Source organism: Vombatus ursinus, unplaced genomic scaffold (genome assembly GCF_900497805.2).
Source record: "Vombatus ursinus unplaced genomic scaffold, bare-nosed wombat genome assembly UNPS02012319.1, whole genome shotgun sequence".
NCBI classification, from domain to species: domain Eukaryota; kingdom Metazoa; phylum Chordata; class Mammalia; order Diprotodontia; family Vombatidae; genus Vombatus; species Vombatus ursinus.
Genome location: NW_020952097.1, coordinates 4085595 through 4106012, shown reverse-complemented (window position 1 = coordinate 4106012; position 20418 = coordinate 4085595). Strand labels below are relative to the sequence as shown.

At 44.4% G+C, this 20418-nt stretch overlaps 1 protein-coding gene across 1 annotated transcript in view; it reads left to right on the top strand.

Annotated features, from left to right (window-relative positions):
- The window catches only part of PIN1 (peptidylprolyl cis/trans isomerase, NIMA-interacting 1), a 20811-nt gene extending 452 nt beyond the window's left edge, over nucleotides 1-20359 (top strand). Inside the window, exons 2-4 of the mRNA XM_027857812.1 lie at nucleotides 1174-1374; nucleotides 17675-17785; nucleotides 19510-20359. Coding sequence (XP_027713613.1) covers nucleotides 1174-1374; nucleotides 17675-17785; nucleotides 19510-19619 — 422 coding nt within the window. The 3' untranslated portion in view covers nucleotides 19620-20359. The remainder of the gene's footprint in view (nucleotides 1-1173; nucleotides 1375-17674; nucleotides 17786-19509) is intronic.
- Nucleotides 20360-20418: the final 59 nt, after the last annotated feature.

The following is a 20418-nucleotide window of genomic DNA, read 5'->3' as shown; positions in this document are numbered from 1 at the left end:
GATCGATTCTTCCCTCCCCAAGACCCAAGGGTGATGAGTGTTTTTCCCTCCCCCCCTTCCACGTAAGGCCCAAATGATCTGTGCTCCTCTTCCCCCTGCCCCACGTAAGGCCCAGGAGGATCAGTACTTCCCTTCCTTCACATTAGGAGGATCAGTGCTCCGCCCCCACATAAGGCCTATCCGATCACTGCTCTTCACCCTCCCCCACACATACACATAAGGCCCAGGGGGATCAGTGCTCCCCCTGGAGGTTGGTTATCCCCTCCCCAAGACCCAGGGTGATGAGTGTTCCCTCCTAAGTCCGAGGGCAGGTGATCAGTGCTCCTCATCCTCCTACCCCACATAAAGCCCAGGGTTATCAGTGTTTCCCCACACACACACATAGGGGATCAATGTCGACCCACATAAAACCCAGGGTGATTAGTACTCGCCACCCTCATAAGTCCCAGGAGAATCAGTGCTCCCTCTCCCTCCACCCCACATAAGGCCCTAGGGTGATCAGTGTTCCCTACTTGAGCCCAGAGGGATCAGTGCCCCTCATCCTCCCCGCCACACACAATGTCCAGGGTGATCAGTGCTCCCCACATAAATCCCAGGTGCAACAGTGCCTCATCCCCCACATAAGGACCAGGGTGATCAGTGCTTCCCTTTGCCATAAGGCCTAAGGTGTTTGGTGTTCCCCTCCTCCACGTAAAGCCCAGGGTGATCAGTGCCCATCCTCCCACTCTGCAAAAGGCCAAAAATGACCCTGTGTTCTCATACCATTGCCACCAAGGCCTAGGGTGACTAATGCTTTCTCCCCCTCCCCCACCCCTCTAAATGCCCAAGGTGACTGGTGCTCTCTCCATCCCTCCCCCCTCAGTGTCTAGGGTGATCCAGCCTCTTCTATGGCTCAGGATAACAGGCGCTCACCCTGTTCTGACTTGCCTCTTTTATAGTTTAGGGTCACCCCACCCTGAACTTCCCAAGGCCCAGGATGACCAGTGGCTTCTGTCACTTTTGTGGCCCAGGGTGACCAGTGCTTTCCTTTGTACCTGCCGTGTATGACTTTGAATGACCTGTGTGCCCTCTGTCTTCCTCTGCTTCAGTGTATACCCCTATCCTCCCCTTCTTCCCAAGTGTGTAAAGCCCAATATAACTTGTGTGATACCCATTCCTATTCTGTCTCTATAGGACGAGTCTATTACTTCAACCACATCACCAATGCCAGCCAGTGGGAGCGTCCAAGTAGTGTGGGCAAGAATGGTCAAGGCGAACCTACTAAGGTCCGATGCTCACACCTGCTGGTGAAACACAGCCAGTCTCGAAGGCCCTCATCCTGGCGGCAGGAGAAGATCACCCGGAGCAAAGAGGAGGCACTGGAGCTGATCAATGGCAAGTACTGGGTGGGAGGAGCCTGGGAGGCAGTGTTTGGAGCTGGTGGGAGAGAAAGGGGAGTTGGGTCCAGAGCCCAAGCCAGCCTTGGATATGGAATGGGTTGCAGTACCTGGAAAGGAGCACATGTGCCCAGGGCCTTGGTTTGGATTTGCTGGATGTGGCTTGAGGACAGAACTCTCCCTTTTCCTCTGCTCCCTGACCTCTGTAACACAAAGATGGTCTTTTTGTAACTTTTGTTGTAAATGTGTATTAGTACCATTTGTTAAAAATAAAACTGATCCAAAAAGTGTCAACCCATGGTCCGTAACTCATCCTCCTTCATACTGTTGTTTAACTGTTAGCATCTTTATAGCAGAGCTTGATGCCAGTCCCTCCCTCCCCACTTCTTTCCAAAGGACCCTGACCAGATGCTGATTCCCTTGTGCTTAGCCTACCCTGGGGAAGGAGCTCTTTATCCCCAGGTGGAGGCAATGTTCTTTGTAGGCCCCTTTTCTTTCTTCCTCCAACAAACACTTACTGAGTATCTGTTGTGCCCAGCACCTGTGCTACCCTCCTGCCCTGCCCCAGGTTAGGGAGGAGGAAAAAGAGGGTAGGGTACAGTCCTGGCCTCACAGAATTTAAGGAAAGCTAGTAAGGAGAAACAAAATTAAAGCATAGAAAGTGATTTAACGTCATTGCCTACAGTGCGGGGCAGACATTGAGTTTTACTGTCCAAGTTCAGAAGAGAGCTTGATAAACTTGGGGTGGAGTTCATGGAGGAGGGTGGGTAGGATTTTGATGAATTAATGGAGGAGGACAGTCCAGGTGGGAGGAGTGAGTTGAGCTAAGGTATATAGAGGTAGGAATGCAGAAGATATGTTTGGAAGACATCAAGGGAACTGGTATTTGTGTTGGGGAATTCTAGAAGAAAGGGTAGACAGATTGAGACCAGTTACTGGAAGGCATTGGATGCCAGACTAAAGAGTTATGACTTTATTGTTTAAACAATGGGAACCGTTGAAGGTTTTGGAGTAAAAGAGGAATGACTTTACCATATTGATGCATTAGAATTATTACCCTGGCAACATGTGCAGATTGGATCAGAGGGGGTTAGTCTGGAGGTGTTAGGAGCCTATTAGAGTACTCCATAATTCCACCAATTGTTTACTGAGTGCTTCCTTCCTGTGGGTAAGCCTTGTGGGGAATTGAAAGATATATAAGACCCAATCCTTGTTGTCCCAGAGCTTTCAGGCTAGTAGAGGGAGAAAGGGGATGATTGACAGCTCACTTTAATATAAGGTAAATCACAGGTGGATGATAGGGAACAAACTATCTGATGTGGAGAGCTCACCACCTCAGTTTTCCAGCAGAACCTGGGTGGTCATTTGGGGATGTTGTGAAGGAACCCTATCAAGGAATGGTTTGGACTAGGGAACCTCTGACTTTGGGATCCTGGGATGCCATGATTCTGAGGAGGAATAGATAGATCAAGGTGGACTTCACGAAACTAAGGGAGAAGAGAATCTCAAAGAATCTCAGATCATTCAACTTAACAAATATTTTTTGAGAGTAGAGATGTCACAGAGGATGAGAACTGAGAAAAAGATGCTGAACTTGATGATTGGGAGGCCATTAGTGGGTCTGCAAAAATCAGTTTCAAGTCAGGAGTACAAAGATAAGTTGGATCTTGTCCAGAACAGAGCAGCCAGGGTGGTGAGAGGCCTGGGAGAACATGCAGGTGAGCTTGAGATGAAGGAACTGGTGGTTTAGCCTGGCAAAGGCTTAGAGCAAATATTATAGCTGTTTTCAAGTGTTTGAAAGGCTGCCATGCAGAAGACTGGTTGTTTCTGCTGAGCTTTAGTGGGCAGAATTAAAGCAATGGGTCCAAGTTACAAAGAAACACATTTAGGCTTGATATAAGGGAAAATTTCTCCTAACCGTAGCTATCTAAAATGGTAATGGAATTCCTCAGATGGGTTTCCTGTCACTGGAAACTTCCAAGCAGGTAGATGACTGCCTGGCAGAAATAGTTCACTGGGGATTCTTGGTCAGGTCCCTTCATGCTCTTAGGTTCTCCATTTCTTAATGGTGGTTCCAGCAGCTGATTTGCAGGGGGTTGAATGAGCAGAATGAATCTTCATTAGTCATAACTTTTAATACTTCAAAAATTATGTGATTTTAGTGACCTAGTTCTTTATTGCTGCAGGTTATAGCCCCACATTTGCACCTCCCCCTCACCTCTCATAGCCAAGTGGCATGGATATCAAGTCTTGTCAATTCCATCTCTGCAGCATCTCTTACCTCCACTCCCTTCTATCTGTCCCCAGGGCTTGGTGCCCTAGTACAGGCTGTCATCATCAGACATCTGGATCATTGCAAACACCTAAAAAACAGGCCTTCTTGCCTCCCATTTTTCTCCCCTTTCTGATCTGCTGCCAGAATATTTCTTAGGTAAAGAATCCAGGCTGGTGGCTCCCCCTCTCACCCCCTCCAATATATTGAGAATCCTGACTTTAAAAGAGGCAGTGTAAAGTGGTCAGTAGAGTGCAGGCCTCATGTTCAGAAAGACCTGTGTTCAAGTCCTGTCTCTGACATATATTGGCTGTGTGATTATGAGCAAGTCCCTTGACCTCTTAGAACCCCAGGAAACTCTCCAATAAGCCTTTAAGTTATAGAGTAGGTATATATTTGCGTTGATAGAAGAAATTTCTTCACTGGGAGTTTTCTGTACTAATGGAATCCCAGGTTTCATCCCCAAAAATGCATAAATCAGGTCTTTGCTCTCATTGGCTCAAAAGTCTGAAGTGGGTCTTCATTGTTCCTCCAGCCAAGTTCCGACTTTTGCTCGACATTCAGTACTCTTTATTTGACAGCCTTGCACGCCACCTTCCCAGGCTTATCCCCAAAGCACAGTAGCTCACGTGGAGGGGTTGCAATAGCAGTAACTGGGTTTTTGTCCTCAGGTGCTGAAATTTAGAGGTTCTGAAATTTTAAAATAGTGATTTTAAAAAGTTGTCCAGTTTGAAAATTGACATCTCTTAATCGACTGCACACGTACTCCTTCAGTAGCACAGAGACGGTTGAATTTAGCGCCTAGGTCTGAGGATACACATCTCGTTTAATCTGCTCAGCCATCATGTCAGATAGGTACTGGAGCTGTTGTTATTACTCCTGTTTTACAGGTGAAGAAACTGAGGCTTAAAGACATCAAGTAACTTGCTCAGTGTCATAGCTATAAAGTGTCTCAGGTAAAATTTGAACCTGGATCTTCTGTGTCCAAGTCCACCATTCCATCCACTAGGCCATACTGCCTCCTGTGGTTACCAAGAATGATTATTTTAAAAGATGAAGCTACCAGATGGCATACATTATTAATAACAGCTATCTATGAGCTACTATAGTAGCTAATTCTTGCTCCCACTCAACTGAATGTGTCTTAATTACTTCTTGTCTTTTTTTATATCACAAATTACAAAGTTGATTTGAGGGCACATTTTGTGCTGCTTGTTCCATGCACCAAAATTGCTAGTTTTATCTCTGCTGCTTATTCACTCACTATTCCCCACCACCACCACACCACTTTTGCCACACTGAGCTCAAACTCATTCAGTGCTCTGCCCATGCCCTTGCTCACGTTCCCTGTGCCTTGGATAGCTTCCATTTCTCTGTGCCCGTCCACCTAGTTTTTTTTTTATTAATAGTATTTTATTTTTTCCAATTAGATGTAAAGATAGTTTTAAATATTCATTTTTTATAAGATTTTGGGTTTCAGATTTTTTCTCCCTCCCTTCCATCCTCCCCCTGCCCAAGATGGCAAGCAATCTGATATAGGTTATACAAGTGCTATCATATCCACCAAGTCTTTAAAGCCCAACTCACATATTGTTTCTATCATGAAACTTCCCTTGTATCCTGCCTTTGCTTCCAGTATTAACAGACTTTTCCCTCAGACCTCACTTGTTTCATAATGTGGTCATGCATTTCACAGATTTTCAGACTTAAAAGGGACCTCCATGGCTCTCCATTCCAACCAGTACTTGAACAAGAATCCCCTTTATGACATTTATGACAAGTGGTCATTACACTTTGCTTGGACAGACTTCTGTTAAGGAGGGGAAACATGTTACCTCCTACAGTAGTCCATTCCAGTTTTGGAGAGCTCTGATTATTCAAGTTTTTCCTAATATCAAGCCTAAATCTTCCATCTGTTGGTCTTAGGTCTGCCCTCTGGGACCAAGCAAAATAAATTTAATCCTTTTACATGACTGCTCTCCAGATTCTTGAAAATGGCCATCATATACCCTCAAAATCTTGTCCTCTCCAGTCTGAACATCATTTTCACCTTGGGTCTGGCCCTATCTACCAGACATCTCCACTTGACTGTTGCATGATTTGAGGGGCACTTCACCATTCTGGCTGGCTTCCTTTTCATGCTGTCCAACTTCTCAATGTCGTTACAAAAACATTCCAGCCAGATCTCAACACAAGGCTTCAGTGTAGGCTATCTAGACCTGAGGAGAGCAGTACCCTCACAGCTCTTCTAGTCCCGGACACTCTCCCAGTGCAGGCAAAGATTCTATTTTTAAAATAAATTTTATTGATATTTTTTGTTTTTTACATTGCCTACATTTCCTGATGTTTCCCTCTTTCCATCCCTTATAACTAAGTATAGAAAGGAGCAAAGGAGCAGCTAAGTGTCGCAGTGGACAGAGCACCAGCCCTGGAGGCAGGAGGACCAGAATTCACGTGCTCAGCTGCTTACTAGCTATGTGACAATGGGCAAGTCACTCGACCATGATTGCCTCTCCCCAAAATAAATAAAAAAATAAAAATAAAAAGGAGCAAAACTATTGAACACATTGGGGAAGTCTGATTATCCACAGTGTTCCAATCCCATTGTCTCTCATCTCTGCAGAGAAAGGAGGAATCTCATCTCTTCTTTGTGGCCAAGCTTGGTTATCATAGTTTCACTATTGATTGTTTTGTTGTTGTCCTTTGCACTTACAGTGTTGTGGTAATTGTATACATTGTTTTCCTGGCTCTGTTTACTTCACTTTACATCAGTCCATACAAATCTTCCTATGTATCTCTCCAATCATCCTTTTCATTGTTTCTTACAGCATGGTAATATTGTTACATTCATATACTATAATTTGTTTAACCATCTCCTGATCTCTAGGCATCTACTTTGTTTCAATTCTTTCCTACAAAAAGTGTTGCTACAAATATTTTGGTATAATGTGAGTGTGTGTGTGTGTGTGTGTGTATGACCTTTCTTTTTATCGCTGCTTTCTTCAAATTACATACCTAACAATGGAATCTGTGGATCAAAGGTATGGACGTTTTAGTGACTTCACCTAATTCCAACTTGCTTTCCAGAATGGCTAGTTCACAACTCCACCAACAGCATGACCTGTTCTTGATGAAGCCTTTGTGATCATGGCTTCTTTTTCAGATGGTCGCTAGCCATCCCTTTAATAGTAGTTACTGGAATTTTAACAGGAATCAAAGTCAGTCTTACTATCTACAGTTTGCAGACTCCATTCCCATTTTTGACAATATGGACAATTGCCCTCCCATCCTACAGCACTCCTGTTTTCTACAGTCTCTCAAAATGGCTCAGCAGTCATTTCTGTCAGTTATCTATACCCATAGATGTAGCCGTCTGGGCTTGTAACAGACTCCTTAGGGTCACTGAGCCAATCAACAAGCATTGGAGAACATCACCTTTTATGTGTCAGGCACTGTGCTAGGTGGGGGGGGGGGGATACAAAAGCAAACAATCCATGCCTTCAAAGAGCTTACATTATAGTCATTGAGGCAAGAAAGAAAAGGAAGAAAGGAGGAGGAAAGGAAGGAGTGAATCGAAGAAGGAAAGAAAGGAAGGAAGAAGAGAAGAAGGAAGGAATCATGGAAGGGAGGGAGGAAGAAAGAGAAAGGAAGGAAGGAGGGAAAGATGGAAGGAAGAAGGCACAAAGTAATATTGTGGGGAATTTCTAGCAGCAGGGAGAATTAGGAAAGGCTTAATTTAGAAAGTCACTCTTTAGCTGAGCCTTGAAGGAATTCTAAGAGGCAGGGATGAAGAGGGAGTGTATTCCAGGCATGGGGGACAACCATTGCAAAGGCATGGAGACAGGAAAATGGAGTGATGTGTATGAAGAAAAGTAAGGAAGACAGTTCGTATGAACTGCAGTGTGCATGAAGAGGAGTAAAATATAAGACTGGAAAGGTGAGTTAAAGGGAGTCACTGGAGAGTATTGAGTAGAGGAGTGCTATGGGTAGAGTGCAGGGGTGGGGAAGCATCAGCCTCGAGGCCACATGTGGCCCTCTAGGTCCTCAAGTGAAGCCCTTTGAGGGATTTGTTCTATGAAGTTTGGATTCAGTCAAAGGGCTGAGCTCCAGGACCTAGAGGGCCACATGTGGCCTTGAGGCCGAAGGTTCCCCACCCCTGTTAGACCTAGCAGTGTAAAGGTTGGATTAGAGTGGAGAAAGACTCTAATCCAGGGAGACCAATTAAAAGTCTATAGCAATAGGCTAGGCAAAAAGTGATGAGGCTTTGATCTAGGGTTGTTGGTGTGTGAGTAGAGAGATAGAGACATTATTGAGGAATATTGTGGAGACATAAAGATTTGATAGCTGGCTATGTGGGATAAAGTGAGGAGTGAAGGATGACAAAAAAAAATGACACAAAATTCTATGACTGGAAGAATGGTGGTGCCTTCAGCAGAAATAGGGAAGTTCAGAAGAAGGGTGAACTTTAGAAGGGAAGATAATGAGTACTGTTTTGAATGTCTTGAATTTGAAATACCTAGGGGACATTACAGTTTGAAATATGTCATAGGCAGTTGGCAATGTGGGACTGGAAGTTAGGGGAGAGACTAGGGCTGAACACAGGGTGTCCCAGAAGTCTTACTGCAGTTTAAAGCTATTTAAAAGCTGTATGAAGACTTTTGGGACACCCTGTATATAGATCTAGGAGTCGGCAGCATAGAACTGATAATTAAAAACCATGAAAGCTGATGAGACTGTAGAGAGAGAAGAGAATGTCCAGAACAGAGCCTTGGGACCCACCCACAGTTAGGGTAGCATGCATGGATAATGATCCAGCTGAAGAGACTGAGAAGGAGCAGTCAGATTAGCCAATCAGTAAACATTTTATTAATGTACTATGTACGTTATGCCAAGAACTAGTCTAATTGGAGAGACAACATGCAAATAACTATATTCAAACAAACTAAATAGGGAATAATATAGAGGGGTGGCACTAGAGTTAAGAGGGGTTAGAAAAAGCTTCCTTTAGAGGGTGGGATTTTAGTTGGGATTGAAGGAAGCTGGGGAAGCCAGTTGTAGGAGATCAGGAAAGACAGCATTCCAAATATGGGGGACCACCAGTGAATATGCCTCGAATGGAGAAAAAACTGGTGGAATCTGAATGTGGGTTCAAAGCATCCTATTTTTCACTTTATTTTTTTCATGGGTTTTTTTGGGGGGTAATCTGTGGCTTCTTTCACAGCATGACTAATATGGAAATATGTTTTGCATGATTGCACATGTTTAACCTATATCAAATTTCTTACCATCTCAGAGAGGAGGGAGGTGAAAGAGAGACAGAAAATTGGAACTCAAAATTTAAAAAAAAATGCATGTTAAGAATTGTCTTTGCATGTAATTGGAAAAAAAATAAAATATTATTTGAATTATTTTTTAAATGCCTAGAGTGGAGAGATGGAGTGTTTTGTGTAAGAGATAGCAGGGAGGCTGGTGTCACTAGACTGAAGAATATGTAGGAAGAGGTACAAAAGTGTCAGAAGACTGGAGGGTTTTGAGGGAGGTACAGCAGGTTATAAAGGGCATTGAACACCAAACAGAGGATTTTATATGGTGGTGATAGGGAGCCACTTGAGTTTATTGGGGGGTGGGGAGAGGTGACATAGTCAGATCTACACTTTAGGAAGATCACTGGCAGTTGAGTGGAGGATGGACAAGAGTGGGCAGAGTCTTGAGGCACGCATACCAACCAACAGATTATTTCTATGTCCAGACATAAGGTGATGAGGGGTGGCAATATCAGGAGAGAAGGAGGTGCATTTATGAAGTCATATCTACAGCTCTTAGCAACAAATTGGATATGGAGAGTAAGAGCAAGTGAGAAGTCTAGGAGAACACCTAGGTTGCAAACCTGGATGACTGGGAGAATGGTCTTGCCCTCAACAGTACTAGAGAAGTTTGGGAGGGGCAAGGGTTTAGGGTAAAGATAATGAGTTTACTTTTGGATGTGTCAAGTTGGAGATGTCTACAGGACATCTAGTTCAAGATTTCTAATAGGCAGTTGGAAATGAGAGACTTGGAGGTCAGCAGAGAGGTTAGGGTAGGCTAAATCAATCTGAGAATCCTCAGCATAGAATGATAATTGAATCTACGGGAGCTGATGAGATCACCAAGTGAAGTAGCATAAGGGAAGAAGAGAAGAGGGCCAGGGGCAAAGCCCTGTGGAAAACCCAGTTAGCAGGTGTGACTTGGATGAAGATCCAGCAGGGAAGATTGAGAACGAACAGTCAGATAGATGGGAGGAGAACCAGGAGAGAGTGGTGTCCCAAAAACCTAGAGCAAAGAGTATCCAGGAGAAAAGGGCAATTGACAGTGTCAAAGGCTACGGAATGGTCCAGAAGGAGAAAGATTAAGAAAAGGCCATGAGCTTTGGTTAGTAACTTTGGAAAGAGCAATTTCAGTCAAATGATGAGACTGGAAACCAGATTACAAAGTCTAAGCAGGTGACTGAGAAGACAGCAAGTGGAGGTGATTATTGTAGATGGCTTTTTCTAGTACTTTGGGTGACAAAGGGAAGAGAGATGTAGAATGCTGGCTCTTACTATATCTCTACTTAACAATGACATCAACTCCCCACTAGCCATTTCTGTTTTGTCCTTTTCCTTGTAATATTGTATTTTATAGGTCTCTGTATTCATCTCCTAGTGAATTGTAGGTTCCAAGAGGACAGGCACTGTTACTTAAGTAAAGTTTGTAGTTTGCCTAGCACAGTGCTTTGAACATAGTAGGTCCCTTATGAGTGTTTGTGGAATGAATGGTAAGGAACTAGAAACAGTGATCATCCAAGTTGGATGGTGAGTGCAATCCTTTCAGTGGGGCATCAGGGCAGAGGGAAAATTATATTGTAATAGAAGAGACTTGAACACATTTTTAGATGGAGTGGAGAAAGGAAGTGGAGAGGAAATGACTAGAAATGCAAGAAAAAGAGGTAATGATTAATGGAATAAGGTTCTGGAAGAGCTGGGAGGAGATAGGACCAAGGACATAGGCTTAGCATTGACATTCGAATGCTTAAGTGTTCCCTATTTTTTCTGACAGCTTTCTACCTTTGTAGACTTATTTCACAATACTCCCTTTCATATATTCCACATTCCTGCTAAACTGAACTCTGACTTGTTTTCTAAACTCCATATGCTGTTTCCCCACTTCATGCATTTTTTGCAGGGCATCCAGTATGCCTCGAATGGACTCCTTCCTCATCGTAGCATTTCTGAATCCTTCTCACTATTCAAGAGTTGGTTCACTTGCTCTTTCCATGAAATCTTCTCTGATCCCCTCAGCTGAAATTGTTCTTTCTCACCTTCAGTTTCCCTAGAACACTTTGCCTCTTCTTTGTACCCATCACATCTCACCTTGCATTATGCCCATTTGTGTACATGCATTTCACATTTGTCCCACCCTAGTGAGTACCTCCCCGTTATGTTACCATTTTTATATTCATATCCTCAGCATCTAACACAATGTTTTGTACATAGAAGGCACTCAGTAAATGTTTGTGAATTTGAGTTGATTGAAGAAGGGTTCCTTTATCCTCTCAGTTGGTGAGGAAGGAGGAGAAGATGGGTGAAGATGGAGAAGTAGAGGAGAGAATTGAAGGGCATCCAGCTGTGTTACTGTAGTATTTTTGATAAAAGGATAAAGGTAAGAGTCAAGATTTAAGGTGGAAGCTTAATGATCAAAGAGATTTGGAACAGTCAGTAAGGTGAGTATGATAAAGAGTTACTAAATGAGAAATAAAAGGATTGCCTAGGGGCATTGAGCTGAACTTGTGGTATGCTTGGCGTAATTTGTGGCTTGCTTTAGCAGCACATTGCAGCCCTGGAAGAGCAGAGGAGGATGGTGGGGTTTATCCAGGATTGAGAATCAACAAAGCAGGTATGGTGGATGGACAGGGCAGGGAAAGAATTCTAGGACTACTGGGTGGGCACATTGTCGAGTGACTGACTATGGGGTCCACTCCTCATGGGGAGGCAAATGAAATAACTTGTTTCCCTACTTCCCTACTTCTAGTTCTTTCCCCCTCCAATCCATTCTACATATCAGTACCAGAGAACTAAGAGAGAAAAAAGAGATTTGACTCGACACTGGAGGTCAAGATGAGAACAAAGGGAGGAAGAGAAATAGAGGGATACCAGAAGTTCTCTCCAGAGAATGAAGTTTCAGAATCTTGGAAGAAAAGCAATTCCAAGCGATGATGAGGTCTATGATTGTGAGTGAATGAAGTGTAGTAGAGCCAAAGAACATTGGAAAAGAAAAACTAGAAGATGTTTTGCTTCCTCTTTTTTCTCAGTTATCATCATCATCCCATCCACTTCAGGCACTGAATTAGTGACTGATTATTTGTAGGGTCAAGAGAAAGTCAAAGAAGTGTTTCAGGGGTGGCATTGGAAGAAAAAGTAGAGGCAGGAGGAAGAAAGCTGTTAAGTCTGCTTTTAGACATACTGAGTTTAAGGTGTTTGGGGTCATCTAAGTAGAAACATGCAGCACACGGCTGGTAATGAGGGCCTGGAATACAGGAGATTAGTTAAGGCTTAGAAATAAATATTTGGCTCTCCACTGACTAGAGATGATAGTTGAAATTGTGGGAGTGAATGAGAATATCAAAGAGCAGACACGTAAACAGGAAGATTGAAGGACTGTGGATTGAGTCTTTTGGCTACTTTTTGAGTTCCTAGTAGGCACTTAATAAATGTTTGTTGATTGCCCTGACCAGTTCTTGGAATAAGTTCGTGTTAGATGTGGAAGAGTCCTTAGGGAATATCTAGTCCAATCTGAGTACAATGAAACAAATATATATTAAGTGGTTATGAGCAAGGCACTTGAGGGAGAGTAGGGATCTGGAAGTGGCATTGGGGAGCAAAAAGTAAGCTGACTCTACCTCCAGACTCTGTGAGGTAGGGGAGGGAGTAAGAGGAGAGGTGAGAGGGAACAAAAGTGGCCAGGCTTCAGTGAATGTGAGGAGGTGGAAGAGTGGAGGGGGAAGAGCTGAAAGATGAAGAGGAGTTGGACAAAGGAACAGATTTCATAGGGACAGTCGTAAGGGAAAGGTCATTAGAGCTAGAGGAGAGAGTACAGGTGAACTGAAGAGTATGGGGGAGATGAGGCTTATAGGTCAGGCACTGCTTCTGGATGACCTGGATTAGGGGAACAAAATGGTGGCAGGTGAGCTGGATGGCTGGCTTAGGCTTGAGAGAAGGGAAACCATGAGCGAGCAGTAATGGTTAAAGGAGAAGCTTCTAGTGTTACAGAGGCCTAAGGTTCTCTGTAACGTGTTGGGGCAACATGTACTTTCATCTACATTCTTTCACCTCACAGGTGACATTTTGCTAATTTTACAGATTCGCAAACTTATTTGTCCAAAGACCTCTGGCTAATAACAGGCAAAGCTAAGTCTAGTCTGTCCTGTAATCCAGTGCCTTCTCACTGGCTTCCAGGGCTGGGGAGCTTGTATTTTGACCCTTTTCCTCGTGCAGAGTCACGAACGGCCGCAGCACAATTGTGGGAGCACTGTGTTCTTTAAAGGATAAAGGATAAGAGAATGTCTTGTCATTGGAGGCACCCCCAGAATGGAGTCCAGGCACCACCATCCCTCTTTGCCCTCCCATGGGAAGTAGGACCAAAATCTTCCTGTTAGGACTATAGGGACACATGGCCAGAATTTCAAGCATGAAATGTGTGCAATTGTTTGTTTGTTTGGTGTGGGGTTTTTTTTGTTTGTTTTTTGGGTGAGGCAATTGGGGTTAAGTGGCTTGCCCAGGGTTACACAGCTAGTAAGTGTTATGTGTCTGAGGCCGCATTTGAACTCAGGTCCTTCTGACTCCAAGGCCGGTGCTCTATCCACTGTGCCACCTAGCTGTCCCCTGTACAATTGTTAAGAAAGAAAAATGACATGAAAATGATAAACCATGGTCTATAACTCATCCTCTTTCATTCTGTAGCTAAGTACAAGTGCTATTCCTTCCTGTATGGAAGATCCCATTCAGTCAATCAGAAGGCATTTAGTAGTCATCTACTATGTGCACTATCTCTTAGTACTGGCACTATAAAACCAAAACTGAAAGAGCCCCTCTCTTCAAGGAGCTTATGTTCAATTTGAGAAGACAATATATACATATTTATTTATACAAAATAGATACAAGGTTACTTAGGGAGAGCACTAGCAACTTGGGGATGCATAAAGGCTTCATGTAGAAGAGAGTACATTGCTTGACAGAGGTGATGGACTTAATAGGTAGAATGAGACATACATTTTGGATATGGCCAATGAAGGAATTTGTTTTACTTTACTATGTATATTTGTTACAAAAGTTTTGTTTTTTCTTTTTTACTGGGTGGAAGAGAGAGGTAGGTGAAGAGTGAGGAGAGAAAAATAGATGCTTGTTAATTTTTTGAAAATAAAATTTAACCAAAAAAGCACAGTGTAGTGCTTGAACTGAGTCTTGAAGAGCGTACAGATTCTAAGTAGTCAGGATGAGGAGGGAGCACATTCCAGGAATGGTGGATAGCCAGGGCAAAGGCATTGAGTGGAGGCAGAAATGAAATGCAGACTATGAGGGGCAGGAAGGCCAATTTGATTGAATTGTAGAGGTTATAAAGGGGATCACTGGGCTCCTCAGGGACCATCTGGGCTGACCCATTGCTAACTAAGAATCCTTTCTACAACCTTCCCGGTATCATCCAACCTCTACATGAAGACCTCCAATGAGGAGGAGCCTACTTCCTCCCGATTAGGCCCATTCTACTTTAAGACAACTCTAATTGTTTGGAAGTTTTTAATTACATGGAGCTTAAATCTGCTTCTCAACAACTTTCACCTCTTGCTCCTAGTTCTGCCCCCTGAAGCCTCTCTTCCACATGACAGCCTTTCAGATTCTTGAAGACCCCTATCAGGCCCCCTCTAACTCTCCTTTCTTCAAGTTCTTTCTAGTGATCCTGGTATAGCATGTTATCTAGTCCTCTTCTGATCCTGGCTACCCTCTTCTGGACATGTTGCAGCTTGTCTGTCTTTCCTAAAGTGTGGTACCCAGAACTGAACATGGTACTCAAAACAAGGTCAGACCAAGGCAAAGTCACTTCCCAGGTTAAATGCTAATTACTGTGGTTGTTGGAAGCTAGCTTTTCAGCCCTGTCTTTCCTGGAGATAAGAGCCAGTCTCTTTCCTTCCTGCTGGTGTGCCTCACTTATGACTAGTCTATCAGCCCTTTGGGGTCACTTTAGGGTTCTTCCCCTTGGCTTCTCCCAAGTAGGAGAGGCCCAATAACAGTGGGACTTGGGCCATGAGATTAGGTCCCCAGTCCATGAAGAGGATCATGGAATTCCTGTGGGTTGATTTAGGACACAGGTGGGGAACCTGCAGCCTCAAGACCACATGTTGCCCTCTAGGTCCTCAAGTGCCGCCCTTTGACTAAACCCAAACTTCACAGAACAAATCTCCTTAATAAAAGGGATTTGTTCTGACTCAGTCAAAAGGCCACACTCAAGGGGCCCTAGAAGGCCCCAAGTGGCCTAGAGGCACCAGGTTCCCCACCCCTGGTTTAGGAGACCTTCAGGGAAGGATCCACAAAGAACTGTTGATTCAGAGCCCTGTGTTAGGAATCAGGAGAGCTGAGTTCTAATCATGATTATGGTTCAACCTAGATGTGTAACTGCAACAAATCATTGAATGTCTCTATCCCTTAGTCTCCTAACCTAGGAAATAGAGATAATACTTGTACTTGATCTCATTTGATTGTCCTGGAGGTAAGATGATAATGGAAAAGTTAAAAGCACTGGAGAATGTTGGATATGGGTGTCATTCCATCCCAGTTGGCTCCTGGATTTATCCTCATTTCCTATACAATTGATGTGCTTTCATTAGACTTGGGGTCAGAGATCCCATTAAATCTGGATGTTATTCATTTATCCCTGTCCTCCTTTCTCAAATTGATGCTACCATTTTCTTTGTGGTTCCCTCTCTGACCTCCCAACTGTGGTGTTCTGGACAAAAGCCATTGATGATTCATGTTCTGGTTTGAATCTGCTTTTTATTAACAATGTTGTCTAAGAATCAGCTATCACGTTTAGAGTAACCTTTCCCTTTGGGTAGCAGGGATATGTATTTTCTTGGTTCTGGGAGTTGGAACAGGTTTGGCTCTAGTTTAGGGCCTCCAAAGGACTTGGGGGTTTCCAAAGCCTCCCTTTCCTATCTCAAAGTGGTTTCATCCCTCTCTTCTAGCCTAAGGACAACCTTACCCCTCTTTGCTTGAATTTTATTGTTGCTTATAAGATGAGCTTTCACCGTGTAGGCCCAGAGAGTGGTATTACCCAATCTCAGGCACTAAGCTACAGCCCATCTGGTAAAGTCTTCTGCTGTCCATCCTCCCCAGGAGGGCTGTAGTTCACATAGGAGGTCAGCAGCACCATCTAGCATCACTGCATTCCGTAGCACGTGTGCTCTTCCCCATTCCCCTTCCCAAGCCATAATTTCCCATTCTCTCCATTAATCTTCTTTGCTGGCCCACCCCCTACCTTCCCAGAGGGTTCAAGTTCAGTGGACAAGTTCAGAATATAATTACCAGGATGTGTGGGGGGGGTGTAGGGGGCCCAATGTAAACAAATGGGGCAGTAACAGGACTCCTGGGTCCTCTACGCCTACTCATAATGTGAGAATGATGAATTTTTTCCATTGAGTATAGTTAGGAACTCCTTGCCAGGGCAATGGAAAGGGAGGGTTTCCTGGGGGGCAATATTAGCCTTAAAGTATGTACTCATGGAGTTTTGTACTTCACAAAGTTCTCAGGTATGGTTTTGGCCCAGTGGGGTGGACTAAGCAGAGACTTTTCCCTTCATTTTGCAGATGAAGAAATTAATCTAGCAATTCAGCAAATATTTATTAAGCAGTATGTGCAAGGCACTGTGCCCTGGAGACAGACAAAACCAAAACACTTCCTGCCCTCAAGGAACATATATTCTACTAGATCAAGCCTCAGTGAGATTAGCTCTGCCAACTGCTTAATTGCTTGTGACCTTGCAAATTACTAACCCTTTCAGGCTTCAGTTTCCTTTAATAGGCAGCTAGGATTCATAGTGGATAGAATGCTGGGACTTGGAGTTAAGAACTAAATTCAAATCTCACCTCAGATACTTCCTAGCTTTGTGACCCTGGCCGGTTACTTTGATGGCTTTCAGCCTCAGTTTCCTCATCTGTAAAATGGGAATAATAATAGCACCTACCTTGCAGGATTGTTGTGAGGCTCAAAAAAGATAATCTATGTAAAAGTATTTTGTAAACCCCAAAGCAGAGAGAGATATCAAGTCCATGCAGCCCACAGAATTCCCAAAGTGAGGCCCAAATCAGATGAAAATATAATTGGGAAACATTTAACAAAATGCATAAAAATACAATTCAACATAGATAATGTTAATCTATGGTTTTCTAAGTCAGTATGTGGCTGCAGAAATCTGTTCTTTTTAAGTTTTACAGCAGTGCCTTAAGGCATTATGGAAATATTAGCTATTATAATTATCTTTGTCAAATGAGGGGGTTGGGCTAGATAGATTCTAAGTTCTTATTCAGGTCTAACGTTGTATAATTATTAGAATCCCTCAGGGTCATACAATGAGTTAGTGATAGAGTTAGAACTATGCCCAGGTCTCCTGACTTCCTCCCCAGGGCTTTATCTTATTGCCACTCTTTGGCCCTTCTAGATAATGTCCATTTGACCTGTTTGGTATCCACCCTCCTCTCCCAAAGACTTGGAGGAACTGGGCTCACTTCTTATCCAGCCCTGTCTTCCCAGCCCCCAGCTGGCCATGCCTGGACCCAGAGAGCAACTGTTATTTTCCAAAAAATCTCGCCCCCAAATGCCCTCTTAAAGAGCATCTATTGTCAGTTAGCCTTCAACTAACTAGCCTTCAACTAGTGTCAAAGCATGCTTTACCCTGTCCCCACTCACTCCATTCCTGCTTCTCTTTTTTTGGCTCTTGACTGATTTACCCTCTGTGTCCACAGGATACATCCAGAAGATTAAATCAGGGGAAGAAGATTTTGAGACTCTGGCATCGCAGTTCAGTGACTGCAGTTCAGCCAAAGCCAGGGGGGACCTGGGAACCTTTGGAAGAGGTATGTCATAATCACTTATCAGGACACCCCTGTCTCTTGGCCAGGTTGGGTCTCCAGGGTCCAGTAGGAAGCAGCGGTGAGGTGACACAAAGTCTAGCACTGGCTTGTAGGTACAAGAGATCTCCGATGTCAAAAGCACTCATCAGATTGAAGTATATAGGATAGCCTTCCTCATCAGAGGGAGCAATTTACTGGGTTAATTTTGGTTGACACTGGAGAGGTGGCTTCTAGCCAAACCTCCCAGAAGAATCTAGACCTGTGAGCCTGAAGATAAATTGAATTGGGATAAGGCAGGTGAGAGTGACCAACTTAGCTCCAGGGAGAGGAATCAGTACAGAGACTGCAGCACGGCTGAGCAGAGCCAGAGAAATGTACACATTCTGGGGCTATCCCTGCCATGGGAGGCCCAAGAACAAAGTGAGAAATTGGACAGGACAGGACTCAGGGATGGAAGTGTGGTAGAGTCAGAGGAGCTGGGTCCCAACTCTAACTCTCCTACTTACTACCTGAGTGGTCTAGGACAAGGCATTTGACTGGACTCTTTGGCCTCAGTTTCCTCATCTGTAAAAGGAAAGGGCTGACATCTCTGAAGTCCCTTTTAGATCTCCCAATTTTAAGAAGAGCTCATTTGTCGTTCCCCCCCCCCCCCCCCCCCGCTTCTTAGTGCTATATCTTTCTTATATCCAAAGGTTTCAGTCAGTCTTTTCAAAGAGGACTTCACAAAGATGGGGCCCACTAGCTGGCAACACACCCAACTCCAGCCCATTTTCCAATAGCATAGTGGTGGGTGAATGGGTAGATGTACATTCAGAAAACAGGATCTCCTCCCGTTAACATAGGTGGGCCTATCTCTCTTGAAAGACAAAGGGATAGTTCCTGGTGCCAGGATCCTGAAGACCTGTCTTTTTTGGCCATTCCCATCTGTCTCTATTTGAGAGACAGAGGAGTCTCAGATCCCCATAGATTCTAGGGCATTTTCCTTGGCTTTATAAAGAGGTATGCTGCATCTATCATAATGCTGTTTCTACATGGCCGAAACAACTCACCTTCAGGAGGAATCCTCCTCTTTGGCCAGGCCCGGGGTGTCTTAAGCTCTGTGATGTGAGTCAGGGGCAGAACTGATAGGGCTAATGAAATTGTGGGATAAAGAAGCTGTTGGCCTTGGCTGTGAGGATCTACAAAAGGTAGGAATGATAAATGACCCAGCAAGTGCTGGGAAGTGAGTCCAGAGAGATGAGTTCTGAAATGTGCCTTCAAAAATGCCCTACTGCTAGCTCCTGGAGCTATCCCTCATTCTGTCTCCTGGCTTTTCAGACTTTCCTTAATGACATTGCCAACCCAGGCCAGAGTCCCCATCTGCCTGCTGTTTGAGCTCTGTGACAAGGAACATAAACTCTGGTAGATGAATGGGGCTTTTAGAGAGTCAGGGAAAAGGGGGATTGGTATCCTCTTTAGATTCGAATTGCTGTGGTTACAGTGGTTGGTTCTTCAAATAACTATATAATAGCAGTATCCAAGCAATACCTGTCTTTCCTCTCACCCATCACCCCTTCACCTTTTAAAGGCTGTTACCCAAGACAGAGCCAGAGTAATGTAAGTACCTGTAAAGGCACAGTCCTCTCTCCTCCCATCCCACCCTCCCTTCTTCCTAGGCTGCTTGCTGACTTCCCTCCTAGACACTGTCAATATGACCTGTGTCCTCCACACTCCCTGCCTCTCTCCAGGTCAGATGCAGAAGCCATTTGAAGATGCCTCCTTCGCACTGAGGACGGGTGAGATGAGCGGCCCAGTCTTCACAGACTCAGGGATCCACATCATCCTTCGCACAGAGTAGGAGTGCCTTGGGTTGGGGATCAAGGGCAGGGGAAGACTGACCTCTGTTCGCCTGCCCCCAGACTCTCTCCATCCAGTCTACAGCTGCCTCTAAGAGCTGAGGTGGCTCCAAGGCATGGGGTGGGGGGGCAGGCCAGGGTTGGGGAACCCTTTACTTCCTATTTGGGGGCATCTTTTCCATTTTGTTTCAGCCTTGATGGTTCCTCCCTCTGAAAGGTCAGTGCTGGGACCCCTAGTGTTGCTGGTGTCCCTGTTCCAACTGAAAATACACAATATTTATTGTCCCCAGACTCTGAGATGCAGGGATCGGGGTGAGGATGAGCCCTGGTTTAGGTCTCCTCACCACCCTCTCCCCTCCACTACTTGAGGGCCTCTGTTAAATCACTCCACTGTGGTCAACAATGGCCCCTACCCAGCTCCACCTAACAGCCACTCTAGCTTCCATTCAGTCTGATCCTGCCTTCTGCATCTTAAGGAATTATGGGTCAGTAGCTGGAAGGAAACCACTTGGAAATGAGAGGGGACCTCAGCTGGGAGGGGGAAGGGCCTCAGTTATCTGAACTCCTATTGCAGCCAGAGCATCTTGGAGGGAGACTAAATTGCTGTTTCTGCTGCATTGCTTTGTTTAGTTAAAAGAAAATCAAAATCCTCAGCTTTAAGGCCAATGCAAGGCAGTTGTATAGTTCCTGTTCTTATCCCCTGGCTGTCCAGATGTCCCCTATTAAACCTTGTAAACAAGTTTCTCCTGTGTCTCATTACCTCCTCCCCACCCCAGGTTCATAATAACCAGAGTTCATGAC